Here is a 16,311-nt window from a genome sequence, read left to right as displayed (position 1 = left end):
GTCAAGGTCGGTATGAGCAATAAGAAAAGCTCACTGCCAGAAACTGCACAAGTGACGTAATAATGACTGCAATAACTGCCATTCACATGCTTCAACATTCTCTTAGCTTCTATGAGTGTTAGAGTGGTCTACAGCATTCATACCAGCATCCCACACCTTAAATAGATAAAGCGTTGACAGGCTTATCAAAATTAATTACAGTCCTTAACACTTTTAACCCCAAAGAGAATGGATAACTGCCACTCATAAAATGGACTAAGTGTTTACCTTAATGTGCCCAATGCCTCAACTTATTGGTGACTCAGAAGCATTTATGACTGACATGTACAGAGTGCTTGCCAAATGGAACGTCAGAAAGCATGGAAGCAGGCACTTCATCCCATCGAGTCCACACCAACAATTAAACACCATTTTATTCAGCCCACTTTCTCATCTACTCCCTCCAAGTTCACCACAACTACTGGGCCAATTAATCTATCAGCCTGCACATCTTTATGATGTGAGAGGAAACTGGTGCACGTCAAGGAAATCGATATAGTTACAGGGAGAATGTGTGAACTCCATACACAGACAACCCAGGTCCCTCAAGCGGAAAATTAGTGACTGTACCACTTTATTACTGACCCTCTTGCTCTTTACTGGTAATCTCACCTCCCTTTTAAGTGTATAGCAGTGAAATATGCCTCTTTTTCCATCCTCTACCATGACCATACAATAGTACTTCTCATGGTTCAGACAGCCCAAAAAAAATCACACTGAGAGGACTATGTCATAAGTTCATACATAGTGATAAGGAAAAAGATATCAAATCATTCCATTTGGTTCTTTTCTTAACAAGCTCAGAATGTCAGTACATTAATTTGAGGATTATTTGTAGTTTCAAATTAGTGTGTAAATGTCAAAGGATAAAGGTAAATGCTGGCCCTCATAGTACAAGATCACATACCAGTTCCATCCAAAGAAGCTTCATAGATCACAACTGATGTGTATGTTCATCCAGATGCTTGAGACATTTACACACCTGGTCGAAACTAACAGCGCTCTGGGAAAGCCTTTACCTGAAGGACTGCAGCAATCCAACAAGGCAACTCCCCATCACCTTTCCAAGGACAGTTGGGAATGCTGCCCTCATTAACAACACCCTAATCCCATTCTAAGGTTGTCAAGCCAAAGGGTGGTAATGGGGACAAGCTCCCACTACCTAAAAGTGCTCCTCACAGCATGCCTCTGACAACCAAGTCCAACTCCTGGCCTTCTCATGTGGCTTAGCCTCTAACAGCCTCAACTGTTTCTACTGACAGGAGAAGGGGCAAAGGCGGGTCCTGGCACCTTAAAAACAATGCTTCAGGTAGATGGAAGGCAGTCCATCTAAGAGAGGGAAAACTTTGATTTCAAACCTCCGCTGCTTGGTGGCCATACCCACTCATGGGAAAGGCATCGGGAGTAAATCCTGAGGACAAATCCAGAGCTGGAGTCCCTAAGGCAGTCCAACGTTGTCTTTAACCTCGTTCTGGCAACTCCAGCGATGACACTGGTGCCAAGCTGTATCGGCCCTTGCCCTTCCCTAGGACAACATCGGTGGCATGGAGAGGGGAGACTCACTGCATGGGCAACTGCTGGTCTTCCATGCAACCTTGCCCAGGCCTACTCCCTGGAAACCATTCCAGGCGCAGATCCATGGTCTCACGAGACTAACGGACGCCACCACCAATCTCATCAGGAGATATGTGTGGAGCCAGGAATTAAATGTTTTAAATTCAAGCTATATCTTAATGGTGAAGCAGAACACAAATTTATCAACAGCTTTGCATTTTGCCCAGAGAGTAAATCAAGCCAATTTCTATCTGCCTAAATTTCCTGGATGGCATGTTGTTTCTTTTAAAGAATCCTGATAGCAGTGAAGATCAAACAAACTGAACTTAGAGGAATTGAATCAAAATAAATCTAGCACCACTGTTAATAAACTGTATAATAAATAATAAACTGTATAATAATAATAAATAATAAATAAATAATATAATAATAAACTCTATTTTGACTAATTCTGTTGCATATCTTTGCACTTAGTTTCACTGCTTAATGTTCAGATGCTATTGATGAGTTTAAGTATATTTACATATTTACATCATTTCTTATCAAAATTTCATGAATTCAGAAAACTGCTTAACAGTTATTGCTGTCATTCACCCTCATACACAGTTGCACAGTAATTCGATACTGGCAGTTCTCAAGATGTGAAAGGATTCTGTTTCTGAGAACTGTCTGTTAGTTGATTTCACTGTAATTTCTGTTTTCTAAAGCACCTATACCCTTTGACTCTATATGTACTTGCTAAAATTCTTTCATTTCAGTTAATAATCACCCTAATATTACCCATACTAAAACTCATGGATTATGTATACTGTGTTCAAACATTAATGAATACCATGAAATGTTTTGTTATTAGGAGCTTAAAAATGTTTTTAAAATCCACGGCAGAACCTGCATAAAATTGAGTTTTCATAACCTGGGGAGTCCCTATATAATTCTTCCACCTTACCTTCTAAACTTCAAAGTGATAATTCCTTTACCTTAACCTTATTTTTTTAATTAAGTTGTCATAGAAATTGCCTGAGGACAACCAAAAGATGCTAATGGATCAAGATTAATAATATAGTAATAGATTTAATCATAATTAAAAGGTAGATTCCACTTAAGCAAGGAGGTTTTAGTAGTGTTGCAGTCCTGGGTGGTTCCATACACATAGCAGCACTTCATTTGTCATCTAGATGTTAGAGGAGAAATGAAGATGAATGCAAGAGAATATTTTATAACAAGTTATTATAATACACTGCAGCAGTGGTGTAGAGATAGTTACATTCGGGACATTTAAGAGACTCTTAGGTACAGTACTGTGCACCCTAGGTACCTAATTTTTTTTTCTGTATATATTTTGTTTTAGATGTTTTTTTTTCTTCTGCATTAGTCTGCCAGCAAATATGAGGAAATTTTAGATTTTCAAACATTCATTTTCCAAAAATTACATGTTACAGGGAATTTATTTTGCAGTTCCTTAAAGAAAATAATATATTAAGTAAAAACTTGATTACTTTGTAGATATGTAAACCAGTGCATGATAAAGCAAAGATAACACAAAGAGATGCTAATGATCAATGACACAATAAATTGAATGGAATAAACTAGTTAACGGAAACAGAAATGGGAGTAGAAGGACAAACTGAACAAAGGACAACCAAACTGAAAGGTGAGGGTGTGGCATTTGTAACAGTTTAACCTTCAATCATAGGAAGAGTGAGCATAGCAAAAAGACACAAGGTGGTCATCTTACATCAGCAAGGTTTCTCCCAAGCAGCAATTTCACGGCAAGCAGTAGTATCAAGATATTCTGTCCAGGCTCTTCTGAAGAAGCACAAAGAAATGAGCAAGGTTGAGGACCAGAAGCACAGTGGCCAGCCATGGAAACTGAGTGCAGCAGACAATAGTTACATCTAACGGATGTCCCTTCCAAATCAGAACAAGTCCAGCACTGCTATCAGCTTTGAACTCAGAGACCACTGGAACCCAAGTACACCCCTCTATACAACCTGGAGAATCCTTGTCAGAAGTGATTTTCATGGAAGAGTTGCTGCAAAAAGAAACATTCATTCGAAGTTGAAACAAAGCCAAGAGACTCATTTACAAGAATACAAGGACTGGAGTGCTGAACAATGGCAGCAAGTGCTCTGAACTGATGAGACAAAGTTTGAAATTTTTGGGTCAAACAGGAGGCAATTTGTAGAAGAGCTGGAGAGTGCAACATGGATATGTGTCTGCAGCTAACAATGAAGCACGGGGGAGGTTCCCTCCAGGTTTGGGGCTACATTTCTGTGGAGTTGGTGATCTGAGCAAAACTAATGGAATATTTTTTGCTGAGAAATACAAGCAGATTGTCATCCATCATGCAATGCCATCAGAGAGGTGTCTAATCAGTCCCAAATTCATTCTTCAGCAGGACAATGACCCCAAACACACAGCCAAACTCACAAGGAACTATCTTCAGCAAAAAGAAGAGCAAGGAGTTCTGCAACAGATTGTATAGTCACCACAGAGCCCTAATCTCAACATCAAGTCTATCTAGGATTACCTGGAGAGACAGAAGATAATAAGACAGTCAAAGTCTCTAGAAGAACTGTGGAAAGTTTTCCAAGATGTTTGGAACAACTCACCAATCAAATTGCTATAAAACTGTACAATAGTAAATAAGAGAATTGATGAAGTTTTAATGGCAAGGGCTCATTTCACCAAATATTGATTTAATTTAGTTTTTTTTTACAGTTTACTGCTCTTTAAAGTAATTTCTTTGATATTTAGAAACTTTTCATTTCATTATTTTGAAAGCATCTTCACTTTACAGAATTGTTTTTCATGTGCCTAAGACCTTTGTGCAGTACTGTAGATACGTGGATGATAAAAAAAAAAGTGCTTGTATAGGAGAGATTGATGCTGGAGCAGGTTAAAGGATTAGTACAATATTATGGGTTGAAGTGCTTATACTGCACTGTACTCTTCAATGTTCTATGTTTAAAGGGCTTTGCATATTCAATTTTAGAAAGATTGTCGGCTTTTGTTGTTTCTTAAAAGTAGTTCTAGAAAAACAGATAACAGAAAAAAACAACAACTTTAAGGAGCTAAAAAATATAACTGTAGGCTGTCCTGGTTAGTGAATAGGTTCTGTTTTTACAGACATCACTAAGTCAATTTTGTCCATAGTCATAGAGTTATACTGCACAGAAACAGGTCCATTGACCCAACTAGTTCATGCTGGCCAAGATGACCCGTCCCAGCTGGTCCCATTTGCCACAGCATGGCTGAAATGTTCCAAACTTTTGCAGTCCATGCATGTGTCCAAATATCTTTTAAAAGATGTTATTGTACTTCCCTCAACAACTCATTCCACATAGATACCACCCTTTGTCTAAAAATTGTGCCCCTCAAGTTCATATTAAATCCTTCTCCTCTCACCTTAAACCTACACCCTCTTCTTAACTCCCTAACCCTGGAGAAAAGCCTGAGTGCATTCACCCTATCTGTGCTCCTCATGATATTATAGACCTCTATAAGATCACTTGTCAGGCTCCTACACTTAATGGAATGAAGTCCCAGAGTGTCCAACCTCTCCTTATAAATCAGTCCAACAAGTTTTGGCAATGTTCTTGAAAATCTTTTCTGTCCTCTGTACATTTTAACAAAATCATTCCTAGAGCAGGGCAATCAAAACTGAACTCTATACTCCAAGTGTGTCCTCATAAGTGTCCTGTGCACCTGAACAATACCTCCCAACTTTTATTCTCAGGGCACTGACCTATAAAGTTAACTATACCAAAAAACTTTCTTCAACAACTAGTCAGTCCGTGATTCCACTTTTAGTCAGTGAACAATGTACTTGTAATGCAAGGTCTCTCTGCTCTATAGTGCTCTCCAGGGCTCTGCAAATCATTATGATAAAACTTACACCTCACATTTATTAAACTCCATTTGCCATTCCTCAGCCCATTTACTCACCTGATCAACCTTTGATGGTCTTCTTCATTAACTCCTATACCACTTATTTCAGTGTTGGCTGTAAACTTACTAAACATGACTCGTACATTCTTATCCAAACGGAACAAACAACAGTGGTCCAGCACTTAACCCTGAGGCACACCGCTAGTCAGAGGCCTCCAGTTCAAGAAAAGATTTCCCCTCATCACCCTCTGCTTTCTATCACCAAGCCAATTATATATCTATTTAGCCAGATATCTCTGCATTCCATGCAATTTAAATTTTCTGAGTGGCCCATCATGTAGAAACTTCTAAAATGTGCATATAAACCAGATCCACCTGCCCTCATCGATTTTCTTGATCAAAAAACCCAAGTAGGTCAGAAAATACACAAAAATCACTCATTATGCTAGTCATCTTTCCTCAGTAGATAATGAATGGCATCAAAAGGACACATGCTGACCTGAAAGAATAGTTATTAAGCATGGAAACCAGTTCTGCTGTCATAGGAAGGAATGTGCTATATGGACATATGCTGGACTTTTGAATTTAATTATAGGATATTATGGGAATTCAAATGTACATACAGCTCTCCAGTTTCTTCCAGTTGCAACTGGCTGTAGATGTACTTGATTTCATGCTCATTTCTGCATTATTTCTTAAAGGGAATCTTAAACTAAGAGCATTTAGTGACCAATTCAAGTCTTCAATTTCAAAATAAAAATAGCTTCCTTAATTTGGTGCAAAACTCACAACTTTGCAACTTGAATGTTAAACTGTCTACAGTGAACTGTAGCTATTGTAGCATATGAAAACTGTAAGGAGTTAAGCAAAACAAATGAGCCTCAGTTCTCTTCAGCAGTAGAAAAGAGGATGCATTTATTATATAGTGTCTATTCTAACTTACTTTTGATTTGTAACACTGAATGTGTTCAGGTAAGATTGAATCACAGTAATATATACCTATCTGAATCCCCACACAGTACTGCATCAAAAGCAAGCAGCTTGGAATATTGAAGTACAATGAGATCTACAAATCAATTCAACAGGGGTTGTAGCCAATGCTTCAATTCCTGTTACATGCATGACACATAATGTTCATTACAGTTGAGGGCACCAGCAGTGAACAATTGACCCTCAGACTGTAATGATGACAGAAGCTGCATTCAAGATGAGCTGCCTTACCACTATAGTACGCAACGGTTCTTGCTGACGGATTGCCAGCTCACAGCACATATCGATACATATACAAGCAACTTTTTGGTCGAATAGCACAGCTCAGTTATCAGTTATGTGCAATGCAGCCTATATTAACTGAGCAGAAATGGAATGGGCCATTCGGTTAGTATGATAAAATGCTGAACTCTCAATTTCCCTATCTGCCCTTCATGCTAGAAGTCTTTCTAAATGCTTATTAGGACAACCAGGGTGCAAGGTCTCCAGCTGAAATATTTACTTTCTCTTTTCCTCCACACGTGCTGTCCAATCTGCCAAAATTCCTATTTTTTGAACCCATTGGGTAACCTGGGGAGCCAAGTTTTAAATTGATTACAAATTACTGGGTTGGATTATACCCATCTTTAGCTGGAAATTCCCCTGGTATCATTCAGGCCCTATTAGGCTAATTCTTCAGCTTGTCTCTGACACAGAAATCTGAGATGAGTTGAAGGCCAGTTGCCATTGCACTTGACCTCCTGCTGTGCTGTTACGCTCACTACTGAATGTCCCTCTGGTGCCTCTCTCCCTTTCTTCCATGGCCTTCTGTCCTCTCCTGTTAGATTCTCCCTTCTCCAGTGTATCTCTTTCACCAATCAACTTCCCAGCTCTTTTCATCAGCCCTCCCCTCCCCCTCCCAGTATCATCTATCACCTTGTGTTTCTCCCTTCCTTCTCCCCACCTTTTAAATCCACTCCTCATCTTTTTTAAAAGTTATATTTATATCATATTTATTTGAATATTGTTTAATGCATCAGAGGTATTTATAAAATAGTTCAATGGTTTTTGACATTTGTAAGCTGAAAATAATATAGACCATGAGGATATAGTAGTGCTGTTACCTTGGATCTGCCACTTGAGGCTCAGTCACTGCTTGTAACCGCATCCACTTTACTAGTTGAAACTAGAGGTCAATTAGTACTTCATATCTTTTGAAAGTTCAAAGACATAAAATGCTGGACAAAGAAGCAGTGTTAACTTTAAGACTATTTAATCTTCTTCTGAAATCTCCAGAATTTCTTTTTCAGAATTTTGCTTTTATTCACAGATTTCTCGTTTCTGCAAGTTTTCTAAAACTTTATTTAGTAGGTCAGTGCAAGCAGCCGTGTGCAAGTACAATGGGCAGTTGTTTAAATCCAGGAAAATCTGGGCCAAGTGTAGGACTTTCTGAAGTACCACCAACTGTGTTCCTAACATAGTTTAATTATCACACTTTATAATTTACCTAATAGATTAATAGAAGCTTCAACACTTCTTACTGTGATGTTTTTTTTCTTTGAACTGATGTATTTTCTAATATTTCTTAGCACTGACAAAGTATAGTAAAGAAAATACAAATATTTCAATATTTGCCTGATGTTCTGTTCCACACAACTTTAGTTGATTTATTTTAAGCACTTTTAAGTTAAAGGAATTTCAGGCCAATGTACTAAATATCAGTACAATATTTTTCTAATGATGTAATAGTGAGATCTGTATTACGAATTAATCATTACCTGCACGCAGGAAGTTGCAGAAAGTCGATATATTACTTGAGCCAAATTTAGTGAGACTGTGCTTTCACAAGCATTTTGATGAATAGAGGTTGTTAAGCAAGGAAACAAAATTACAGCATGGAGCTTGTGCCCTAAAGCTAGTTGTGTCGTGTTTCTCCTCATTGATTTACATCAGGTGCCTAGAGGATAACTCAGCACCTGGTAACATGTGTTTGAGTTTTTTTTTACAAACCCAAAAGAGTTATAACCTGCAGGAAATGAACTACAGCTTCCTTTGAAATAAGCAGAAGCAACCAGATTTGGGTGTGGTTGTGACACCTCCTTACTCTGTCTCCTCTGCCATGGGTTATTTGCTTGTCATGGGGATCAGAAAGGCCAATACTTGTTGACAGGCTTTCCTGCTGTTAGATCCAGTTCTTGGATTTAAACAGTCCCATCATGAAATTATAAAAAGCAGAATAAATACATTTGTACTAAATTCCACTAATCTGACGATCTCAACTTCAGTTAAATTCAAAACTATGAAATTATTAAATATATATTTTGTGCAGTATGAAGCATGAATGTAAGTTAAAAGCAAATTCTGCTGAGTTAGTCTTCGTTGCTATGCACTTCTAACTTCTGAGAATTTAATTAAAGTGTTTGACAAAGTACTGCAATCGAGTGAGAGGGGACATTTTCTTGAAAGTGTAACCTGGATGTGAACTTGAAGAGGTGTGTTGGGGGGGATGAAGTGCAAATAGATCTGTCCTTAAATCAACTGATTCAGTCTGTTCAGCTCCAGTAAAGTAGAATAAACTACTTCATGAGACTCTGATAATTCTATAAAAGTACTTATTTATCAAGTGTGATTCCAGTAATATAATATACATGCAAAGTAGTGAATCCACCCAGCATTTTAATCACCTTTAGCATGAATGCATCAGAAATGGGACTTTATCACCTCAGAACTTCTCTTTAATATATGATGCTGGAGTAAATCTGTCAGTAACTGATATCACTACCCTCTGCTTGGGTGAAATCTGCGCAATCCAAATTGTATCTACGTTTGTTCAACAGTTCAAGGCTGCCACATGGCTGATACACACAAAACATATTCAAATAAAGTTCCATTGAGCACCCCTTATTCAAATGTTTGAGGCCGAAAGTATTTCAAATTTTGAATTTTGGAGGTCATTTTTTTTAAATTTTGGAATCTTTGTATGTATACAGTGAGATGCCTTGGGGATGGGACACAAAGCTAAACACGAAATTTATTTACCTTACTTACGCAGCCTGTACATATACCCTGAAAGCAGTTTTATATGATATTTTTAATAATTTTGTGCATAAAACAGTAATGTGTCATGTCACCGTTAAGTGGCGTGTGTTTACTCCAAGACTGACGAGTCCACTTTCAACGCATGATCGAGATCTTTACCTTTTTGTTTATGCAATGTTTTTCCATTTTTCATTACATATGTGAGATCACTTATCAGAACTTACCTGTAGTGCACAGAGACCTGCACACTACCTGCGAAGCTTCCCAGCACCTTGTGAAATTTTCCATTTGTAACATCATTGTAGCACTCAAGGAAATTTCAGATTTCAGAGGTTTTGGGTTTTGGAAATTGGATAATGTATGCTTTAGAAAATGATGCACAACTGGGTACTATGTATAGGGCTTTAATTATTCTGATATTTGGCGGGGGGTGGGGACTGGAATTATAGCACTGAGGATGAGGCAGTTGGTATACAAGTACAGTAGATGTAGTGTATAGTGAGACTGTGAGGAAGGTCAGGCAGATGATAGGGTTAAATTACAGTCAGTGGGATGAATTGAAGTGTATCATGAGGGAAAAATCAAAAGGGTGATAGTACAGTTACGGAGGTGTTATATCTGAATGCACGCGTGCAGTATACAGGATAAAGTAGAGGATCTTGTAGCACAGTTAGAGATTGACAGGTGCAACATTGTGGGCATCACTGAGCCGTGGCTGAACGAAGATCATGGTTGGAAGCTTAACCTTCTATCAAAAGGAGAGGCAGGTAGGCAAAGGGGTTGTTGTGACTCTGTTGGCCAAAAATGAAATCCAGTCCTTAGCAAGAGACAACATTGGATCAGATGTACACACACAAAATGCAGGAGGAACTCAGCAGGCCAGGCAGCATCTATGGAAAAAAGTACAGTCGACATTTTGGGTCAAAACCCTGCGACAGGACTGTAGGAGAAAAAGCTAGGGAGTAGATTTGAAAGGTGGGAGGAGGAGAGAGAGAAACGCCAGGGGATGAGTGAAACTTGGAGGGGGAGGGATGAAGCAAAGAGCTAGGAAGTTGATTGGTGAAAGAGACAGAAGGCCATGCAAGAAAGAAGAGGAGGGTTGGGAGGAGCACCAGAGGGAGGTGATGGGCAGGCAAGGAGATAACATGAGAGGGGGACAAGGGGATGGGAAATGGTGAAGGGGGGTGGGGGGGTGGAGGCATTACTCGGTTTGAGAAATCTATGTTCATGCCATCAGGTTAGAGGCTACCCAAATGGAATATAAGGTATTGTTCCTCCGACCTAAGTGTGGCCTCATCACAACAGTGGAGGAGGCCAGGGATGGACATTTCAGTCATTTAGCCTGACCTCAGATGTTGGAGATGTTGAAGTCAATTACTAAGGATGATATTTCAGTGAACTGGAGGCCCATAATAAATAGGCCAAAGTCAGCATTGTTTCCTTTAGGAGAAATCTTGCCTGACAAATCTTTTGGAATTCTTTGCAGAAATAACAGGCAAGGTAGACAAAGGAGAGTTAGTACATGTTGTTTACTTGGACTTTCAGAAGGCCTGTCACAAGGTGCTGCGCATGAGTGTGCTTAACGAAGTAAGAACCCATGGTATTACAGGAAAGATATTAGCATGGACAGAAGATTGACTGACTGTTAGAAGGTAAAGAGTGGGAATAAAAGGGGCTTTATGTGGTTGGCCACCAGTGACTAGTGGTATTCCGCTGGGGTTCTGTATTGGGACTGCTTCTAATAATGCAGGATGCCCTAAAGGTTAACTTGCACTTTGATTTGGTGGTAAAGAAGGCAAAAGCAATGCTGGCATTCATTTCAAGGGAATGAGAATATAAAAGCAAGGATGCAATGCTGAGGGTTTATAAGGCATTGATCAGACCCCACTTGGAGTATTGTGAGCAGTTTTTGGCCCCTTATCTAAGAAAAGATGTGCTGGCATTGGAGAGGTACAAAAGTAGGTACATAAGAATGATTTTGGGAATGAAAGGGTTGACATATGAGGAGTGTTGGACGGCTCTGGGCCCGTACTTTCTGGAGTTTAGAAGAATGAGGAGGGATCTCATTGAAACCTAGCAAATATTGAATGGTCTGGATAGAGTGGATAAAGGGAAGATGTTTCCCATGGTTTGTGAGTCTAGGACCAGGTGGCACAGCCTCAGACTAGAGGGATGTCCATTTTGAACAGAGAAGAGGAGGTATTTCTTCAACTAGTGGATAATGAATCTGTGGATTCCATTGTCATAGACGGAGGCTATTATGTTCTTGATTAGTCAGGGCATCAAAGGCTATGGGGATAATATTTCATGGCTGAATTACTAACATTCTCAACACCATTCTCCTGCTATTGATGGAATAATGGAGCAGACTGGATGAGCTGAATGGCCTAATTATGCTCCTATTTCATATGGTTTTATAGTCTTATATCTGCCCTCTTAAAGATGTGGTAGAATCATCACCACATTACTTACTGGTTTAAAAAAATCACTAGATTCTTTCTAATATAGCATTTTATTTTTGATCTTAACCCTTGGTACATTCGATTGCTTCAGAGATATGTAAATCGAAGGGTTGAACTGTTGCTGTCATATTGAGATCAACAAATGGTAATACTAATATTTTGATGAAATAAAGAACAGAATGAACTGATCGTGTTAGATGTGGTTGGGTGGAACATGGCAACTCTAGGCAGAGTGGTAGGGGGCTGCAATATAAGATGCTTATGCCCTTTAAAGGAGGGGTAACTGCTAGTTTTGGCTAGTATGGGTGCTACTAAACAAGGATGAAACAACAAGAAAGTGAAAGGAACTTCCTGGGTAGGTGGGGAGTTTTATTTAAATGATGCTGTCTGTTAACTATTTGTCCTGTCTCTGGAGCAAGCTTAATTGGCACTGGCTCCCAATATTTATTGCCCGTAACAGCCATGCTGAAAGGATACTAATTTCTACTTCTACTGGTTACCCTGAGCTTACACATTATTGCAAAGCAATCTCCGGTTTCCATATACATTATGTAGTAATCCTCATGGCGTGAATGAGTACAGAAGACAACATAATCTGCTCCCTATGTTTCTTAAAACTGTTTCTTCTCTGTGACACCTAAGAATTAAATACTCTCTGGACACCGCAAAAGGAACATTGAGGTTTGCGTTTAAACCCTTTGATCCTTTTTTGCAGAAGCTGTTTTCCAGAAAGCTTAGTGATAATTACAGTAAGTCGAGAGATTTTAAGTCAATGGAATACGATGTCTTTAGCAAATCACTTTTGGCATTAGACGTTTCCTTTTGATGAATTGAAATTCTTCTTTCCCACGGTATTTGTCCAATCTATTTTTTTAAAGTGGCAGGTCAGCTGCTACTAGCTTTTACACTGAATCCAGATCTGTGTCCAGCTGTTCCAATACATCAGCTCTGCTCTAGATAACTCACCCTTTGATTCAGCACTCCCTCGCTGTGTGATTCTATTTAGCGTGTACCTCACTCTCACTCCCAGCCTCACAATGTTTTTCCAAAATTAGCAAACCTACTGTGAGAAAAATCACAATCACAATAGGCAGTTTCTATATCCATTCTATATTGGTTCCAAGTAGAAAGCAATTATAGCTAAGAATATAGAAAGAGATGGATTCCTTTATTCATGTTGTCAATATTTTAATCTTTTTTGATGTGTCAGCTGCTTTGATGCCATTATGTTCCTCAGTCTGACAACAATGTGAAGAAAATAGACTGGTGTTGGTGTTGAGTGAGTTGCCTATTAGTGGTACCCATTGAAGTGACATTGTGCAGTGTTTAGTTACCTAGGGTAACAGCGTTCATTTTGTTTTGTTTTCCAGCTGTGATAATGTACATTAACAGCATAAGCGTCAGCTGGACTGCGCGGCTACAGATCTTTCTGACATTCTGCAAACTTGGTGCCATTTTAATAATTATCATCCCTGGAATGGTGCAGTTATTCAAAGGTAAGCAGGCACAAAACACTTCACTATTTCTAGTAAGCTACTGAACAATAGATTATGACAGAATGACAAATGAGAAATAATCTTTCTCTGTTGGTTTTGTTATATGTGTTTGGTTTTTTGTGTAATGAGGAACCATTTTTTTTTCTTTTGACTTGCATTGAAAAATGCCACTGATTTGGGATGAGAGTTACAACATGAAATCCCAGATTTCACTGCCCTCACTCAGCGCTCAGATTTCCTACTATCCAGCACTTAATGAATCAGATCAGAAAGACTCCGTGTGAGAGCAAGTTATCATATAATAAAATATTTCCCTACATACATATAAGCCCCACATGGGAAGGCCGACATGGATTTTGATTGATTTCATTCAGATGTTAACTTCTCCAACAATTTGCTTCATTATTGTCTTTCAGTGTCAGGTAGATTGTGTCTTCAGGTCTCTGAAGTAATGCCTAAAACCACAGCCCACTAGTTCAGAGATAAATGTAAGATATGGCTGACATTTTTTTAGTCCTTTTGCTCAGTTTCCTATGGTGTCCAGTCTTACCAGGTAGCTTCTAGAATGATGCAAAGCAAACCATTTATAAATTAGTCATAAGATCAAAGTTAGTCCCAATGCATTTGTGATTCCATTGTAAATGTTCCAAAGGAGAAATCTTTCCCTCTTCATTCTCTAACTTCTAATCCTACCAAGTGTGACTTTCCATTCCTTTCTCCCTCATGTGTTTACTCTTTAGATATACCAGTTCACCTAAAACTGTTCCATATTGTAATAATTTTAACTTCCTTATTATCTTTTGAAATTTCCCCTTTGTGTTAATTAGCAATAACACTTAGATTTCACACCTTTGAATGTGGTGAAGAGGATGGTAACAACACATCATCACTAATTGATTCTTGGACTTATTTCAGTAAAGGATAACACTGGAAGATTCTTTTTAATTATCAGTCAAACACTTTCTTTCCACACCTTTTGACTGATCACACGGGCCTGTTCACAATTCAGTATCAGCCCAATAGTTTGATAAATCAATTTGTAAAAAGTATGTCATCAATAAGAACATGAAGCACAGAGCATTAAAGCACAGTACAGGCCCTTCAGCCCATTATATTCTGCTGATTTTTTTTACCCTACTGCAAGATTAGCTAACACTTCTCTCCCAAATAGCCCTTTATTTTTCTTTCATCCATACCTATCAATGAGTATCTTCAATGTTCTTAATTTACTTGCATGTACTACCATCCCTGGCAATGTATTCAATACACCTATCATTCTCTATGTTTTAAAAATACTACCTCTGACATCCCCCTGTACTTCCTTTCAATCACATCAAAAGCATGACCCCTCGTATAAGCATTGCCGCCCTGGAAAAAAGAGTGGCTGTGGATTGTATCTATCTCTCTTATCATGTAATACATCTCTTTCAAGTCTCCTCTCATCTTCCAAAGAAAAAGCACTAGCTCACTTAACCTTCGCTCATAAGACATGTACTCTAATCCAGACAGCATCTCTCTAAACCTCCACATACTTCCTATAATGAAGAAACCAGTACTGAATTTAATACTCCAAATGTGAACTAATCAACATTTTTATAGAGCTACAACATTATCTCAAGACTCTTGAACTTAATCCCCCAACTAATGAAGGTCAACACACCATATGCCTTCTTAACCACTCTTTCAACTTACTTGGCAAATTTGAGGGGTCTATAGACATTGATCTCAAGGTCCCTCTGTTTCTCCACTCTGCTAAAAAATCCTGCCGTTAATATTGTTCTACGTTGACATCACATTCATCAAGGTACCTGTCTCTGGTGAATGTTGAAGTACAGTACTTATTAAGAATTTCCCTTACCTCCTCTGATTCCAAACACATTTCTTCTCTTATCTTTAATCAGTCCTATCCTCACCCTAGTCATCCTCCTATTCATCCTCCTATTCTTCATGTATCTGTAGAACACCTTGGGCTTTCCCTAATCCTACTTACCAAGATCTTCTCATGTCTCCTTCTAGCACTCCTTATTTCCTTCCTGGCTACATTGTAACTCTGTAGAGATCTGTCTGATCATTGCTTCCAAAACCTTAAGTTTGCTTCTTTCTTCCTTTTGGTTAGATGTTCTGTATCATTTGTCAACTATGCTTCCTTCACCCTACCATCCTTAACCTGTCTCAATGGGACAAACATATTCAGAACCCCATGCAACCTCCACATTTCTATTGTACATTTCCCTGAGTACAGTTGTTCCCAATTATTGCTTCCAACTTTTTGCCAAATAGCATTATGTTTAGCACTCTCCCAATTAAATACTTTCTCAAACTGTCTGCTCCTATCCTTGTGTAAGGCTATGCTCAAGGTCAAGGAGTTTTGCTCACTGTCTCCAGAATGCTCGTCCACTGAGACATCTGTCACTTGACCAGCTTCATTGCCAACTACCTAATTATCTCCTCCTAATAGCAATCCTTCCTGGACACAATTAACCAATTATGCCCCATTTAAACCTTTTGCACCAAGGTGCTAATCAATATTAGCAAAGTTGAAGTTACTCATGAGAACAACCCTGTTATCTTTGCACCTTTCCAAAATCTGCTTTCTGATCTCCTCTTCAATGACCCTGTTATGGTTGGGGAACCTGTAGAATACTCTGAACCTCCCAATAGCTTGATTGCTCCCTTCCTGTTTCTGACATGCACCCAGATTGATTCAGCAGACACTATTTTTTTCAGCGGGCTGCGATCATCACAGGACGTGGTTTTTTGGTGGGGCAGTGAGACATTTAAAAGAGCTCAAAGACTTACGGAACTTTTCAGCTTGCTGCAAACATAATGATCTCTTAATTCAGCAGGCACCAATAAAAAGA

General features: G+C 38.8%; 1 protein-coding gene across 1 annotated transcript in view; it reads left to right on the top strand.

Annotated features, from left to right (window-relative positions):
* The window catches only part of slc7a11 (solute carrier family 7 member 11), a 158,725-nt gene that overhangs the window by 50,282 nt on the left and 92,132 nt on the right, over window positions 1–16,311 (top strand). The window contains exon 4 of the mRNA XM_059963389.1: window positions 13,325–13,450. Coding sequence (XP_059819372.1) covers window positions 13,325–13,450 — 126 coding nt within the window. The remainder of the gene's footprint in view (window positions 1–13,324; window positions 13,451–16,311) is intronic.

This window comes from Hypanus sabinus, chromosome 3, assembly GCF_030144855.1.
Source record: "Hypanus sabinus isolate sHypSab1 chromosome 3, sHypSab1.hap1, whole genome shotgun sequence".
NCBI classification, from domain to species: Eukaryota; Metazoa; Chordata; class Chondrichthyes; order Myliobatiformes; family Dasyatidae; genus Hypanus; species Hypanus sabinus.
Note: the sequence above shows the minus strand (reverse complement) of the source record. Positions and strands in the feature narration are given on the sequence as shown.